General features: G+C 40.6%; 1 protein-coding gene across 2 annotated transcripts in view; it reads right to left on the bottom strand.

The window, feature by feature from the left end:
* The window catches only part of STK4 (serine/threonine kinase 4), a 77044-nt gene extending 59065 nt beyond the window's left edge, over positions 1–17979 (bottom strand). For both annotated transcript variants that reach the window (XM_073309684.2, XM_073309685.2), the window contains exons 1-8: positions 17817–17979; positions 12273–12353; positions 6175–6303; positions 4441–4555; positions 3718–3882; positions 3101–3268; positions 1890–2027; positions 200–328 (exon numbers count right to left, since the gene is read on the bottom strand). In XM_073309684.2, the coding sequence (XP_073165785.1) occupies positions 200–328; positions 1890–2027; positions 3101–3268; positions 3718–3882; positions 4441–4555; positions 6175–6303; positions 12273–12353; positions 17817–17848 (957 nt within the window). In that variant the 5' untranslated portion in view covers positions 17849–17979. The remainder of the gene's footprint in view (positions 1–199; positions 329–1889; positions 2028–3100; positions 3269–3717; positions 3883–4440; positions 4556–6174; positions 6304–12272; positions 12354–17816) is intronic.
* Between the last annotated feature and the right edge of the window lie 300 nt (positions 17980–18279).

The raw sequence follows: 18279 nt of genomic DNA, 5'->3' as shown, positions 1-18279 counted from the left end.
TTCTGTGTTAAAGCAGCCAGTGGGGTCCTAATCCAAGACTAGGGCTCCTAGGTGTTATGATAATACAAACAATGACATCAGCTGGAATTTTAGACTCTACCACATATGTGGACTACTTTAGAGCAGTTTGGGAAAGGCACCTACTCGCACATATATCAGCATCAATATTTTAAAGTTATTGTGTCCATTAAACACTCACTGAGTTTTCTTCATCATCTTGATCCAATTCACGCTGTTGTGCTTCCTGACGTTTCAGTTTAACGTCCATTGCCTCATTAATCAAGTCCCGCAGGATTGACGCTCCTTTTGCGCTTTTAACAAATGGATGCTAAAAAAGTAGATATATTTTATAAGCAGCAAATATGAAGACAAAGCAGTAAAACGCTGTTACCCAGAGCTATGCCTATCCCTGCTGAATTACAGTTGGTGTACACAACCAAGTAAAAACTCTATAATAAACTTTTATTTCATAATTTACCCTTTTAGTGATAGAGAATGAGAGACCCATACTGAGTCACGCTAAAAGGGCATTCCTGTATGACCCTGCATTCATACTTTATTTCTGAACTGTCATATCTAGAAATGAGATAAATTCATGACACCCAAGATAACACTATGGCTATCGCTTTCCAATAAGAGGCCAACAGTCTGCCTTCGTTATTTGCCTTCTGCTTCTGACATTCTAAGGATCAACTGAAAAGCCATAGAGATAATCCCTTGATAATGCTTCAGGAACCAAGATGCACCTCTGTCATGGAAAGGAAGAGGTACTTTAGAGGAAAAAACTGGGGCTCCTCTAACATGGTGCAGAGGGCAGGTAACCTCCATCAGCTCAAAGACAGCAAAAGGAAGGTTAGTTATTAAAACGCAGAGAGTGCTTTAGAAATTGATTAGCTTTGCTTGGATCTCTGTATGTAGTAGCCTCTGAGGCAGAGGTGGGCAAACTACGGCCTGCGGGACCATCCTGCTCAGCCCCTGAGTTCCTGGCCGGGAAGGCTAGGCCCCAGCCCCTCCCCCGCTGTCTCCTCTCCCCTGCAGCCACGCCCCCGCGCAGACAGTGCTCTGGACAGCGGAGCTGCATGCTCATGGAGGGCAGCTCAGCAGTGTGTCTAGCTCCAGCCGGGCAGTGCGGCTGCCAGACATGCTGCTCTGAGCTGCATGGTAAGGGGGCTAGGGGGTTGGATGGGGCAGAGGTTCACGGGGGGTGGGATCAGAGGACGGGGAACATGGGGGGCGGTTGGATAAGCGTGGGATAAGAAGGCGGCCTGTCGGGGGCAGGGGTGTGGATGGGGGCAGGGCCTCAGGCGGTCAGGGGACAAGGAGCAGGGGGGCTTGGATGGGTCAGGGGACGGATAGGGGATGGGAGCCAGGCTGTTTGGTGAAGCACAGCCTTCCCTACCCAGTCCTCCATACAGTTTTGGAACCCTGATGTGGCGGCCAAAAAGTTTGCCCACCCCTGCTCTGAGGTCACAGAACAACTAGAGGCAAATTGGGATAGCTAGGAAATGGAGGACTTTGACATAACATAATCAGATATGGCTCTTTTCTAAGCATAGGGTCAGTTAAGGGATAAACTGTATGGCTTAATAGTAAGTGCCAGGATTTCTCTTTCTCAAAATCTTGAAACACTGACAAAAGCCTGGGGGCACAAAGATGTGTGTACGAGTATGGGAACAGAAAGTAGGAGACGGTCTAATTTCTAGGGAAGAAACTAAAGGTTTAAAAACCTCACGCAACTTGATCTTACACTGTACAAGTTGTACAGGGGAAGCACGAAGGGAAACCAACATCTCAAATTGCACAAATACTCATTGCCTGCACTGCGGTTTGTTTAGTTAAGAACTCCCTCCGATACCCTCTGAAAGCACCCCAGGTAACAAACAGCAAACCTGGAGAAGCTGTGTAGCAGTTGCTCTTTGTTCAGGACTTTTCACAAGACACTGTTTTACAAAGTCCGTAAAGTTGTCTGACCAGAGTTCTGGCTTCCGGAATGTTGGAGGAGGATTTGTAGGAATCATAAAAATTGCCTGATAATAAAAATAAAATAAGTATTGTTCTAGAGTTAACTGATTTTGGAAATCTTTAAGATAAAAAACACAGAACAGACATAGATCAGAGCATAGAGACAGACCCTTGCAAAGTTATTCATGTACCAAAACCCTCTGTGGCTTCTCAAGTCTTTATGCCAATGCTATGTATATTCCCCTCCGAAGAGAGCAAGGGATTTGTACTCCGCACGTTTCCTCCTATGGCAAAGCCACTATTTTGCATAGAGGGTGACATCTGCTATTTTAAACCACTAAAAGTCCTTTACTAAAAATGAAAGAGAAAAACAGGTGCGTAATACAGGATACCCACTGCATGGACACATTCCACCACTCAAGGGATGGAACTCCCAAAAGAGGTTTGCCTCTGAAAAGTCCCTTACCCAAAAATACCACGGTGGAAAGCAATGGAGTAACAAAATGGTGGGAATTACCAATGATCTTGTTCCTTCAGAACATCTCCTTACAGGAACTGACCTCGAACAAAAACACTGGTGTACACTAAATCTAGTGAGAATTAGGATGGCAAAGATTGGAAACAATATGACCAAGTGGAAGCGGAGGAATGGACCCCACAGGCAAATGTGGAGACCCTAAGCAAAGACTGGAGCACTGACTGACACATTGTCCTCTAGCAACATGCTGTACTCCCAAGGAACTATTCGAGATAAGTGATAACACCAGATCTTGGCTGAGATTTTGGACCAATAAGCTATGATGATGACCTGAAAAATTGTGTTTACTGGTGGTTGTGACGAAAAGATTCACTTTGGATCAAACTCAAGACTACCCATTTCCACGCATGCATATTCTGAACAAATCTGGTAATTTCGCATGCCTTGACACAAAAGAATCGAGTTGACAGATTCTCCTTTGAATATTTTTTTTCCCTATTTTACTAAATATTAAAAAGCACAGGTTAAAAAAAGAGCTTGCTCATTTTCTCTAGGTTAAAAGCTAGATAGCATCTTATAAAATGTTTATTCAGCTAACTGCCAACAGAGGCTACCTGCATTCTGCAAGAGAGCTATATTTGAAGAGGCCTCAGTCCTTACCCTCATTGGATGAATATCTGCATATGGTGGTTTTCCTTCAGCCATTTCTATTGAAGTGATTCCCAGTGACCAGATATCTGCTACACAGTTATACCCTATTTCTTGGATCACTTCTGGAGCCATCCAAAATGGGGTTCCTATAACTGTGTTCCGTTTTGCCATGGTATCCTAAAATGGAAGGGGGGGGGGGAGAAGAGAGCAGAAGAACAGACAATTTGGCAAGCAGAAGGAACAACTTTGCTAGCTATTCATTAATAACACTCTCCCTAAAGATTATACACAAAAATGATTCAGTTAAGACTGAAATAAGGAATTTTGCACATCAGGATTTAGATGCACTGGCAGAGCTGTGTGGGGACTCAGTAGAAAACAGTAGATGTTACTACAGTATGTGCTACTACACACAACTGTTTTGGTGCTTTAGTTCTCTGAACAAGAAAGCCAGAGTGTCAGCCCGCCTGTCCCTCCTCTGGGCCCCACTGCAGTGCATGTGCAATGCATTCATGTAGTGCTAAACAATTGAATTTAGCATAATCTCTCCAGTAAGTGTTTCACTTGTACCTGTAGGCTGAATGAGACATTTCTACATACACAACCCAAGTAACAATTTTACTCACTGTAAGTTGGCCTGCTACCCCAAAATCTGCAAGTTTAGCATGTCCTTCTGTATTTAATAATATATTTCCAGCTTTGATATCTCTGTGTATTTTCCTCATAAAATGCAGATATTCTAGTCCTTTGAGGGTTGCTTGTACTATTGTAGCTATTTCCTCTTCTGTCAACTAAAGGGAAAAAAAAAAAGCAGTTAGATTGGTATCTCATGCTGAAGACAGACATTTCCTTGAAATACAAATACTAGATTCCCATACCAACTAGCAGAAAATTCTAGGCAGTTCCAGTTACCAAGATATAGTATTATCTATACACAGTACAACTGGTTTACTTGGTCTCCCTTCATGTATTTCGTGTGCATGGCCCTTTCACAGGTAACTTGCTATTACATGACCAATGTGACTAGACAAGGTCAGCTATAAAAATCCCAGCACTGAAAAAAATCAGTATTCTATTTTTTCAGACATACAGATCATTTTAATCAGAAAACATTACATTAAACTTGAAGGATGAAGTTAGCTACCTAGCTAAACATCCTGGTTTTTAGGAGTGCTGGGCACTTGCAGTTCACAGGACAGCTAATGAGAGCTCAGGATGCTCGGGAAAAATCAGGCCAAAGAACTACACATAGACTACTACAAAGCTACTTACTATAATATGTAATATTTAGAATGGATACTTAAAACACGGCATTGTATAAATATGGATTGTAAGGGGAAAGGACATACTGTTTTATTTCGTAATCGAATTATATCAGACACAGATCCAGCTCCACAATACTCCATGACTATCCACAGGTCCGTGTTCTTAAAATAGCTGCCATAATACTTGACTACGTGGGGACTATGAAAAATTAGAGAGAGAGTCAGATATTATTGATTAAAGCAATTTTATAAATAGGAGCACAATATAAAGCACAGCCAAAAAAAGACGCTAAGAGTTCAGGGTCAGACTTGGGATCCCAGACTTCAGGCTGATATAAGAGTGCAGGAAATGCTCATATCCTGCATTTGGGGATTTCCTCTTAAATACCATAACAACCATTCCTCCCAGTTCTGCAATTTAGTTCCGAGACATGATGCATTTTACTAATCTAATAAGAGTTAGGTCTTTACAGTACACTAGATCAGTTTATCTTATCTACAGCTACTACCTGGCTGCCCAAGAAGCAATAAGCTACTCTATATTAACATATCAAATCATGAGAATGACCCTCTGTCCTTTAGAAAGAAGCCAAAAGCTGTCAAAAATGGAACAGTTATAAATGGACCAAAAATAAACTTACTCTGCTCTATGAATGACACTCTCTCATATAAGAATTTAAATGTTGATATCAGAAGAGTTAGTCACCATGTAGGAGTCTCCCCAGAATGTTTGTGCAGAGAACAGAGCTATTCCATGATTCACTATCCCTACTGCTCACAAGTGTCGAGCAGTTGGGCAAAATGAAAGGTCCCATTTTAGGCCTTCTACTCTCTCTTTTAAAAAGAAAACACTCAAAGAAGCCTAATGAATTTTGTAAATTAATTCACAGAATACTTTATGAACTGGTTCTAAAAAAGTTACATTTTATTGAGTCAGACAACGATTACCAGAAGGAAGAGGGAACAGCTGTAGAAGTGTACTCAGCAGAATTATAAATCATTGTGTCCATGTTTTAGTACTGCAAATCTTATTCATATTAAGCTTTGTTGCTTGCTTGCAGTTTAAAAAATAAAGTTCCTCAGACTGGAGGCTTAACACTAGACTAAGTAAGGACTTAGAAATGGTATGTGGCTTTTAAATATTTAACCAAGGGAAACACTTTTGTAGCAGGAGGGCAGTTGTGTATATGATCTCTTCATAAGCTTTTCTGCTCAGACAGTTTTTTCAAAGGAAATGAGTGAAATCAGTGGGAGATACACAGGGCCTGGTCTTTCATAATACAACCACCCTACTTGTGCAAGAGGAATTTTGAGTGTCCTCCAACTTAGTCACATATTTTAATGCACAAAAATCTGCACACGCTAGTGATGGCTCTGCAAATGAGAATTCTGTCACCTTTGCAGACAGCACACTAGCCTGTACATATGTAAAGTGAAACACATAAGTGGAACTCAGGTGGAGGCATACTGAGGTGGTGGGGGGAAGGGAGGGGGAGAAAGAGAAAGAAAAAAACAAACAAAAAAAAACATGCATACATCGCCTGCTCTTTCAGTTTTCCAAATGGCACTTATTGTAAACAAATGTAGATAGTCTATTAAACTAGACTGAGGAGAAGCCAGCATAAGAATATTTTTAAAAAAACGTAATGTAAATCATGTCTCTGATAAATGTTGACTAGTCCACCTCAGTCCAACAGCTGGTCTCACTTCTGAGAAGTGTTTAATACAACACAGTGTTTCCTAGATTCAACTGCTAAGCAGATCACATGCAATACTTTTCTTAAGGGGTTGCAGATGGGATTAATTGCATGCACTTACCTGTCACATTGCTGCATTATGGATATTTCTTTTATGATCTCCTGCAGGTCAGACTCAACAGGAACCTGTTTAATTGCAACAACTTGACCTGTTTCTTTATGAATAGCTTTGAATACACTCCCATAGGATCTGTAACAATCAAAATGTGAAATACTAAATACAAGCAATACAACAGGTTAAAAACTGGCACACTTTCTGGTTTACACTTAGAGGTGCATCATAATCTGGAAAAAAGGGAACATTGTTTAATGACCTCTCCTACTAAGAATATCTTAATAATTGATTTTTTGAACACCGCATCCAACTTGGACATAATAAAACAGGAGTATTTGCAAAACTTCAGTTAATCTACAAGCTCCTGGTGCTATAGTAACAATGAGAAATACCTAGGAAAGATGCTAATCACCATTCCCAATAACCTTAAATACACCTTTTTACCCAAACTCCAGCAAACTCATTTGTCTAAACTATTTTCAATATAGATTTAACTGAGGTGCAGTAAAAAACTGGTCTATACAGGTTTTTATATCATGCTCATCACCATAGTAACTGAACAACATGACTATACATCTGTCACTTGTTGGTTCTCTCATCCTCTCCCCAGAGGGAGAAACATGTGCACTGGAGTGTCTTCTTCTGGTAGCTTTTTCTGTCTGTTTGAATACAAGATATATCTGTTGATATATGTTTATATTAGAGAAGGCAAAGTGAAAAAAGTGAGCTTTGAACTTGGAACGGAAGGTGGTGAGGTTTACGATGGTCCTTAGTGTCTGATCAAGTTCATTCCAGTGTCTTGGACCAGCCCCGAGAAAGTTCCGTCTCCCACATAACAAACTTTATTCTTATTATTGAGTTCCATTGTGCCAGAGGAGTGAAGCTGTCAATCACAGTCCTCATCCCAGAGCTTTAGGCCATCTTGAGGAATGCTACATACTTTTATATATAGGCACATGGTATAGGAGTTTCATATTTTGCATGTTTAAAATTATGTTTTCATCCATTTCCAAATAAGGTACAGCAACAATTTCCTATAATGCATACAGAACAACTCTTGAGAAATGAGTGGATGTCATGGCAATAAATTTGCAGGCAACAGGGAAGTAAACCCAACTGTCACTTATATCCATCTAATTCATGAGGTACAGGGATGGTGTCCAGATTATCTCAGACGGAAGTAAAGCACTGCAATAGTTTCAAAGATGCAGGAAAAAATAGGATAACACAGGGACTTTGTTCCTAGATGAATTAATGCAGCATGGATTCTCACAAGACACGGCTCTGACCACAATATAGAGAAATCTTCAGGGCTTGATGGAGACGTAGCCAAGAAAGTCTCTATTTCACAGCACCACACAGTAAACATTGTATAAGATGTTCCGAGATAAGCAAATTAGAAAGACAAAGAAATAAGATGGGTTTGCCCCTACACTCCAATATTACGTTTTTCTACAAAATCAAGGTATTTGGATAACCCTCTCACCCCAAAAATTAAATCAAGTTATTGCTTCAATGAACAAGAGGATCTGAATAAGAAATTTCCTTTGAGACAGCAGGGCTTGGAATAAATAAGTTATAATTTCTTATAAAACTATAAATAAATACAAAAGAATTAACATAAGAATTTACTTTTCTGAGGCTCTCCGTTTTTTATTACCAACCTCTCCTCCAACATTAGTCTCTACTATAACTATTCCTAAATCTTGTCTCAAACACAGTTGTCTGTCTCCACTGATATACTGTAATTCAAATAGACCAAATATGTTCCAGCTATCTTGATGAAGAAAAACTTTTCCAGCATTAGTTTGTACACTGAGAGAGGTTTAGACTTCAACACTGTATTCAGTTATTGCGGTTTTAGAATTTCACACAGCACTTAACTGTTTAACTGGATGCCAGTTAGTAAGAATTTACAGTCCACCCATTTTGCCAGAACTAGATATTATTACAGGGCACTAGTGTAGTGTCAGTTTCATGGGTTCATCTTGAAATAGACTACTAAGTTTACAGAAGTTGTCTCTCATGATTTGTTCAACATATCTTATTCAGTCACAGTATAGGATTAAAAAGAAGAGCCGGAGCATCAGAATGCAAGCTAACCTTAACTTTTATGTTTCTTCTAGTTAGCATCTTCCCCCTAGACTCCACTGAACTTCCAACAAGGGGTTTTAAGATGAAAAGGAAAACGTTTTAAGTTTCAGTTTTCAATGTTCAGCATTAATACAACTCTTCAGGTTCTCCACTTAGGAGTAGGGAAGTATTTTTTTTCCCCTCCTACACTTTGTGGGGAAATATGCCTCCCACTCTTGCTATTCTAGTGTTATGTATTTTTTGCTTGCCTCTGTGTCTTGGTTTACAATTAATTTCTGGTTTTTATACTTCAGTAACGAGGTGATGTTTTCTAGCTATAACCTGTACATTAAAAACCAGAAAAACAAAAGGGCTACTGTGTGTAACGCCCAACAATTGAAATGGTCATTTTTATTCTCAACAATTTAATTCTTCTCTTACTTAATTTATGGGTTTCAGAGTAACAGCCGTGTTAGTCTGTATTCGCAAAAAGAAAAGGAGTACTTGTGGCACCTTAGAGACTAACCAATTTATTTGAGCATGAGCTTTCGTGAGCTACAGCTCACTTCATCGGATGCATGCCGTGGAAACTGCAGCAGACTTTATTTATACACAGAGAATATGAAAAAATACCTCCTCCCACCCCACTGTCCTGCCGGTAATAGCTTATCTAAAGTGATCATCAGGTGGGCCATTTCCAGCACAAATCCAGGTTTTCTCACCCTCCACCCCCCCACACAAATTCACTCTCCTGCTGGTGATAGCCCATCCAAAGTGACAACTCTTTACACAATGTGCATGATAATTAAGTTGGGCCATTTCCTGCACAAATCCAGGTTCTCTCACCCCCTCACCCCCCTCCCAAAAACCACACACACAAACTCACTATCCTGCTGGTAATAGCTCATCCAAAGTGACCATTCTCCCTACAATGTGCATAATTAAGGTGGGCCATTTCCAGCACAAATCCAGGTTCTCTCACATCCCCCCCACCCCCATACACACACAAACTCACTCTCCTGCTGGTAATAGCTCATCCAAACTGACCACTCTCCAAGTTTAAATCCAAGTTAAACCAGAACATCTGGGGGGAGGGGGGGTAGGAAAAAACAAGAGGAAATAGGCTACCTTGCATAATGACTTAGCCACTCCCAGTCTCTATTTCAGCCTAAATTAATAGTATCCAATTTGCAAATGAATTCCAATTCAGCAGTTTCTCGCTGGAGTCTGGATTTGAAGTTTTTTTGTTTTAAGATAGCGACCTTCATGTCTGTGATTGCGTGACCAGAGAGATTGAAGTGTTCTCCGACTGGTTTATGAATGTTATAATTCTTGACATCTGATTTGTGTCCATTTATTCTTTTACGTAGAGACTGTCCAGTTTGACCAATGTACATGGCAGAGGGGCATTGCTGGCACATGATGGCATATATCACATTGGTGGATGTGCAGGTATACGAGCCTCTGATAGTGTGGCTGATGTTATTAGGCCCTGTGATGGTGTCCCCTGAATAGATATGTGGGCACAATTGGCAACGGGCTTTGTTGCAAGGATAAGTTCCTGGGTTAGTGGTTCTGTTGTGTGGTATGTGGTTGTTGGTGAGTATTTGCTTCAGGTTGCGGGGCTGTCTGTAGGCAAGGACTGGCCTGTCTCCCAAGATTTGTGAGAGTGTTGGGTCATCCTTTAGGATAGGTTGTAGATCCTTAATAATGCGTTGGAGGGGTTTTAGTTGGGGGCTGAAGGTGACGGCTAGTGGCGTTCTGTTATTTTCTTTGTTAGGCTGTCCTGTAGTAGGTAACTTCTGGGAACTCTTCTGGCTCTATCAATCTGTTTCTTTACTTCAGCAGGTGGGTATTGTAGTTGTAAGAAAGCTTGACAGAGATCTTGTAGGTGTTTGTCTCTGTCTGAGGGGTTGGAGCAAATGCGGTGTATCGCAGAGCTTGGCTGTAGACGATGGATCGTGTGGTGTGGTCAGGGTGAAAGCTGGAGGCATGCAGGTAGGAATAGCGGTCAGTAGGTTTCCGGTATAGGGTGGTGTTTATGTGACCATTGTTTATTAGCACTGTAGTGTCCAGGAAGTGGATCTCTTGTGGGGACTGGACCAGGCTGAGGTTGGTGGTGGGATGGAAATTGTTGAAATCATGGTGGAATTCCTCAAGGGCTTCTTTTCCATGGGTCCAGATGATGAAGATGTCATCAATATAGCGCAAGTAGAGTAGGGGCTTTAGGGGACGAGAGCTGAGGAAGCGTTGTTCTAAATCAGCCATAAAAATGTTGGCATACTGTGGGGCCATACGGGTACCCATAGCAGTGCCGCTGATCTGAAGGTATACATTGTCCCCAAATGTGAAATAGTTATGGGTAAGCACAAAGTCACAAAGTTCAGCCACCAGGTTATCCTTGCAACAAAGCCCGTTGCCAATTGTGCCCACATATCTATTCAGGGGACACCATCACAGGGCCTAATAACATCAGCCACACTATCAGAGGCTCGTATACCTGCACATCCACCAATGTGATATATGCCATCATGTGCCAGCAATGCCCCTCTGCCATGTACATTGGTCAAACTGGACAGTCTCTACGTAAAAGAATAAATGGACACAAATCAGATGTCAAGAATTATAACATTCATAAACCAGTCGGAGAACACTTCAATCTCTCTGGTCATGCAATCACAGACATGAAGGTCGCTATCTTAAAACAAAAAACTTCAAATCCAGACTCCAGCGAGAAACTGCTGAATTGGAATTCATTTGCAAATTGGATACTATTAATTTAGGCTGAAATAGAGACTGGGAGTGGCTAAGTCATTATGCAAGGTAGCTTATTTCCTCTTGTTTTTTCCTACCCCCCCTCCCCCCAGATGTTCTGGTTTAACTTGGATTTAAACTTGGAGAGTGGTCAGTTTGGATGAGCTATTACCAGCAGGAGAGTGAGTTTGTGTGTGTATGGGGGTGGGGGGGATGTGAGAAAACCTGGATTTGTGCTGGAAATGGCCCACCTTAATTATGCACATTGTAGGGAGAATGGTCACTTTGGATGAGCTATTACCAGCAGGATAGTGAGTTTGTGTGTGTGGTTTTTGGGAGGGGGGTGAGGGGGTGAGAGAACCTGGATTTGTGCAGGAAATGGCCCAACTTAATTATCATGCACATTGTGTAAAGAGTTGTCACTTTGGATGGGCTATCACCAGCAGGAGAGTGAATTTGTGTGGGGGGGTGGAGGGTGAGAAAACCTGGATTTGTGCTGGAAATGGCCCACCTGATGATCACTTTAGATAAGCTATTACCGGCAGGACAGTGGGGTGGGAGGAGGTATTTTTTCATATTCTCTGTGTATAAATAAAGTCTGCTGCAGTTTCCACAGTATGCATCCGATGAAGTGAGCTGTAGCTCACGAAAGCTCATGCTCAAATAAATTGGTTAGTCTCTAAGGTGCCACAAGTACTCCTTTTCTTTTTACTTAATTTATGTTCTACATTTTAATATTTGAATTAAGAGTTGATAACAAAAAATGTTAGACAATTTACAACTACTTATGTTTTCTGATTCCCAATACTTTCCACTAGGAATGCTGATTCTTTGTCTACTTTGATTCAAATTGAGGTCACTGCTAAAAGGTATCATTAAAAATGCAGCTCCAAAGCCAACACTCCCATTCACTGACTTGAAATACTGAACTAGCAGTACATATGTCTATAAAAGAGTTTTGATACTGTCTTTATTGTTTTATCTAGTAAAAAGTTTGTTTATATTAGGGCTCTATCAAAAAAAATATAGATTTTATTTCCTGAGTGTCCCTTCAAGCATTTTTAACAGTTCCCCAGTTTAAAATTGGTGTTTACACAACTCAGAGCTTAGATGTAGGTGCTTCAATTGCAAGAAATATATTCAAAATGCCACCGGCCTCAAAAAAAATTTCTCTGTTAAAAACAAAAAAAACACAACAGGTCTTCACAAATAGTTGGCCATTACGTGTATATGTTCTTGGACAGGTTTACATTCTCCACATTGTCTCAGACACTCACCCTTCTCCCAGCTTCTCCAGTACATCAAATACTTCTTCTGGTTGCTTTGTCAAACTATCTTCATCTAATTTCTTCAGCTGCCTGTATACATATAAAGATGTAGAAATCAAAGAGTTTAAGATTCTGTAATTTGGTTATTTCTGAGAACAGAACTTTAAGTAAAACTCATTTTAAACCATGCAACTCTGATAATTTGACAAAAATACATTTTATCTTACAATATAAAATTTAGTCTGCTTGAGGAATAAAATACAGTGGTTAGATGTAGTGTGAAGTAAACCGCATTTAGCACAATCAGAACACCAGGTAGTGCTATTTCTTATTACTACAAAAGGTAGTACAGGGGGGCAGCGTTTTATCAAGCACAAAGATCTACATTTCCTCTCAGTGGCAGGAAACAGTAAGTAGTTCAATGGGGGGAGGGATAGCTCAGGGGTTTGAGCACTGGCCTGCTAAACCCAGGGTTGTGAGTTCAATCCTTGAGGGGGCCATTAAGAGATCTGGGGCAAACATTGGGGACTGGTCCTGCTCTGAGCAGGGGGTTGGACTAGATGACCTCCTGAGGTCCCTTCCAACTCTGATATTCTATGTAGTATCAGAATATATTCAGGATCATTTCCACACCATTTGAACATCATGATGTCTACACAAAGCTTGTACCAAGAGCCCACACAAACATTAAATTTATTTTCATGCCTTTGGGGGGGGGGTGCTTTGTGATGCACAAAGAAAAGGTTTGTTGGGGGAGGTCTTTTCCTTGCTTATTTTTCACATTTTAAATTCAGATTTTGTACATCTTGGAAGACTATGAATGACTGGAGAACTGGTAGGATAATGACCAAAAAAAAAAAAAAATTAATGAAACGGAAATCTCATTAACTGAGATAGAAAGTGATTTTTAGTCAAACTGCTTAAGTTTCCTATAGTTGAAACACTTAGGAGCAAAGATGCCTGAGTTAAAGATTCCTATGCTCTTTCATTTTTAAAATAAACCTTCTCAATCATCACAAAACAGCAAGAAAAGCACAAAGCTGGTCTTTGCAGGTTACTTTTAACATACGCTACATACAATCACTACAAGGTTCCGAATATTCCATAAGGCCATAAGTTCTTAAAACCAATCCTTTAGAATCCACTAAGTGACATATAATAGCCACAGGAAAAGATACATTGTCTCCATTTAAACCCAAAACAGCCCAGTTGTGGATCCAAAAGTCAAGCACAACCCCGTTATCAGCCAATTTTGATTCCCACACTTAAACCATGTTTAGGATGAAGTATGTGTGTAAGCCTATAACTTACAAATAAACATCTGATGGCTTCTATGAGCTGGAGTTACTACACATCAAGACAGCAAATACAGTTTTTGTATTTGTGATACTAAGGTGGCTCATCAGACGCTAGTACAAAATGTAAAAAGCTTTGATGAAGTTTTTGAAAACCAGGAATAGAAGCCATGCTGTGCTCATTTTCTATTATGTTTATATACAAAAGCAATATAGCAGAAGCAGTACACCCATGCGTTATATACAATGGCTTCCTGAAACGAAGAAAATATTACAAACAAGCAGACTCAGGAAATGGCGAAATACTGAAAGTAGTCACTAGCTTCTCTGCAAAGATAGGCATTAAACCAACAGTACGTTACTTGTTTGAAAGAAAAAAAATCAGTAAATAGTCACCATATAAGTCACCATTTCCAAGCAGTGTGAAATGTGGAAATCTAAAGGACAGATACTATACTAAAAAAAGCATCTAGAATGAGACCCAACCATTAAGTATCAAGCTAGAATTTTAGAAAATCCAGGCACTACATAAGTTCATTAGAAGCCAACTTAACTTCTGGTTTCAGAGTGGCAGCTGTGTTAGTCTGTATTCGCAAAAAGAAAAGGAGTACTTGTGGCACCTTAGAGACTAACCAAATTTATCTGAGCATAAGCTTTCATGATCTACAGCTCACTTCATAGGATGCATCTTAACTTCTGTTTCTACAGACACCACCAGAATACTCAGATTCTGAACTCAGAAATTCAAGTTTTATTTCATCATTACTAAAAAGTTCTGAATCAATGATGAGTGAGCCAATTCATTTAGAATATCCTATATTTTACAGTGTACATTTTTAGAGAGGGTTGAAACTATAAAACCAGCATTACTGTATGGACACGAACACTCCAACACTGTATGGACACCCACTCCATCTGGGTCAAGTATAGTTAAATGTTTGCATAAACAGTTATATAATAAATGCACATTTCTACTAGTAGAAATGTTACTCCATCATTTAAAGAAAACAACTGCTATCTACACCACAGAACAAAGGAAGCTGCCTCTTCACTTCATCATTCAAATATACCGTTAGAAGCAGCTGCAAGCTACAGATAGTATTTTGACAAACTGAAACTTCATTCAATTGCTGAGATGCCTCTAAAATATCCCCTATCTCGGGTTGCTCAAGTACAGCCTGCAGTGAAATGATAGGAAGGTAACAGCTTTATTCAAAGGTTTCACTGAAATCCCAAGATATAACTGGTCTTCACATCCAACAGATACTGCTGTAGCTGACACAAATAAGATAAAGAACACTGAGGGACATAAGTAACAGTATACAAGGTTCTGTGCATAACTGTAAAGAACAAACATCTTGTCATCATGCTAATTAGTTTGCACTACAACTAAACATTTTGACCATTTAATGGAATAGCCAAGAGTGCAAAGAACTAACATAATTTCACTTTTTGCCAAATATACATGCAATAGTGACCTTTACTGATGTATAACTTATTATTAAGGAGAGACATCTGCAATTAAACATCTAATTCATTATTGACTAATTATGCCTGATTCCCCCCCCCAAAACCAATTCAAAAAGAACCTGACAGCAGACTTGACATCTCTTAATACAAAAGGTGAGGGGTTTTTGTTTTTTGAATGCAAGACTTATGCTTCCATTTTTCAATAGAAAAGGTTTGAGTCATTTGTTTTTCCACAACTTGACAGGGTTTCCTCAAAGGGTGGAGGCCCAATTATGCTAACATTGTTTTCACAAATTCCCATCTCTGCAAGCCTGATCCCACTATTAAACTAATCTAGTGGCAAAAAAACAAAAACCAATTAATGTTTTAATATTCCAGGCTTCTACCCCCCTGGGGTTCTCTTTAAAGCAATTTGATGCCCCTCATTCATTCAAAGTGTTGCCATTGGTTATGGTGTTCTACAGCTAGTCTCCATCTCTCCCCCTCTTTTGTTCAAGTTCCTCAATCTTACAAATGGACATAAGAAAACTGAAAAATTCTAAGAACATGTGGACCAAGCAGATCTAACCTAAAAGATAACACTGTGTGTAATGTCACAAGAGATGTACATTAATGGAAACAGAAAATTACCACAATCACCTGCAACGGCCACCACAAGTGTGGCAGAATTGTTTCTAAGGTATTTTTAAAGTGCATACCTCCTTGATCTCTAAGTGCTCATTTGTTGGGAAGCCAATTTTCCCAAATGTCAGATAAGACATGGCAATTATGAAAGGTATGATGGAGTTCATGTGTGTGCACGTGTATAACAATAAAATAAAACCCTTAGGTACTCCCTTAAGGAGAAGAGAGTCTCTAAATCATCATCACCACTTGACAGACTTAGTATATCAAGGTCCAGAAATATTCAGTTTCTGGATGCACAGAAATGTAGACTGAAATTTATTTGTGACTAATCAATTAAACAGACATAGCCAGTTATTTCATTGCGTAGCACAGAATTTACCACCAACAGGAAAGTCCACAGGTTTGTTTCCCTCAACAAAATAATTTAGCAACAACTCCAAGCACCATACTCTCCTAATTAACTGATGTTTCATACAAAAGAAAAATTGTAGATACATCAGTATCCCAGCCAGTGTAGTCTTCCCTACTGGATTACAGTAAAGAGGTACGATAAGATGAGACCAGTTTTTCTTTGCTTCTTTCTATAATTGTAGCCAGCTTTTTTTAAAAAAATTATTTTTCTTGGTACCTTGTATATCAGAGATATTTTGATTTTTTTTTTGTTTCCTTAAAACTGCAAAAAAAAATATTCTTAAAAGAGGGTTATAAAACATTTCTTTGGGTCTCCCACTGTGTGTTTGGTTGTCTGTTTAGACTGTAAATGCCTCAGGGAAAGACGACTATCTTCTGAATCTTCTACCATCCTGAACAGTGTCACAATTTTAACATACCTGTTTGATGGTCATAAGACAGATGCCTTATATAGAGGTATCTTTGCTGAAAGATATGTGGCTTTTGTTTTCAAGGTTTGGTGTCCCTAACCCCTATTTGACAGAAGCTGGGAATGGGCAACAGGAGATGGATCACTTGATGATTACCTGTTCTGTTCATTCCCTCTGAAGCACCTGGCATTGGCCACTGTCGGAAGACAGGATACTGGGCTAGATGGATCCAGAATGGCTATTTTTATGTTCTGCTTACCACATTTACATTAAGTAGTTTGCAATTACTCCAGGTTACATCTTTCTTGTGTAATATTTAACCTACGGAAAAGTCTTGAAGTCTCTTACAATTAACTTAGGCTTGAATAAAGACTGGGAGTGAATGTGTTATTACACGAAGTAAAACTATTTCCCCTTATTTATTTCCCCTCCTACTGTTCTTGTAAAGTGCTGGAAATGGCCCACCTTGATTATCACTACAAAAGTCCTGTTCCCCCCCCCCTCTTGCTGGTAATAGTTCACCTTTCCTGATCACTCTTGTTACAGTCTGTATGGTAACACCCATTGTTTCATGTTCTCTGTGTATATAAAATCTCCCCACTATATTTTCCACTGTATGAATCCAATGAAGTGAGCTGTAGCTCACGAAAGCTCATGCTCTAATAAATTTGTTAGTCTCTAAGGTGCCACAAGTACTCCTTTTCTTTTTACTAACACAGACTAACACAGCTGCTACTCTGAATCCTATTCTTAGCTTTCTATGACTTGTGGGAGTGTTAGAAATTCATCAAGGGATGATAAACAACTGAAGGAAAATAAATGTAATATGTACGGAGCCCAAGTATAACAATTACCTGGATAAATCTAACACTCCCACTGCAATAGGGTCCATGCACCAATATTAGTGAAGCTGTAGTGATACATGCTGCCTGAGGGAATTTTTAGCCTGCGGACAAGAGTCCTGTGACGCTGGTTGCTATGTCACCCATCCCACGGCTCCCTGCTCTCTCTGGGAAAACCTGGTATATCTAAGGGATGAGTCACTTATGAACCTGAGCTGATTTTAGAGGATTTAACCTTTCAGTGGGCAGGTTTTTTATTTACATTTCCCACAGCGCCACCCACCTCATCTCCCTCCCCCACCTCCCACAGACCGACCCCCACCTCCCCTCATCCCCCCCGCCTCCCACAGACCGACCCCCCCCCGGCAACCCTCAACCTCACACAGACCGACCCACACCTCCCCTCATCCCTCCACAGACCGACCCACACCTCCCCTCATCCCCCAACCTCCCATGACCCAACCCCTAGTCCCGACACCCACAGCCCAAGCCCCTCACCGGCGCGGATTGCGCAGCTGCACGGTCTCCATGGCGCCCTAGAGCAGCAGGGCAGGGGGCGCGCTCATTCTTCCATGACTCCAGCCGCTCTCTCCCGGCGCTTTTCCAAAGACACTTCCGCTTCACTTCCGCCTCCTCTCCACACACCGGAAACAAGGGGCGGGGTTATCGTCACATGGTCTTATAGAAACCGCTGCCCCTCCCGCCTCCCGCGGCCGCAGGGGCGTGGTCCCTCCACTGGCTCCGCCCCTCCCCACTCAAGAGGCGGTGCGGGCAGTTCTCTTGTTCATCGCTGCGGGCTGCCTCAGAGTCAGCCACCGGAACAGGGCCGTGCATTAAGGGCTGGAGCAACAATTTCCCAGCAGCCCCAGCGCCTCCACCTATTTTGCATACCAGTTTACATATATTTAAATATCCAATCGGATGAGTATCATCCTGATTGCATGAGGCAGTCACTTTGAGG

The sequence above is a fragment of the Lepidochelys kempii genome, chromosome 13 (genome assembly GCF_965140285.1).
Source record: "Lepidochelys kempii isolate rLepKem1 chromosome 13, rLepKem1.hap1, whole genome shotgun sequence".
NCBI classification, from domain to species: Eukaryota; Metazoa; Chordata; order Testudines; family Cheloniidae; genus Lepidochelys; species Lepidochelys kempii.
This window is presented reverse-complemented; position numbering and strand designations above follow the sequence as displayed.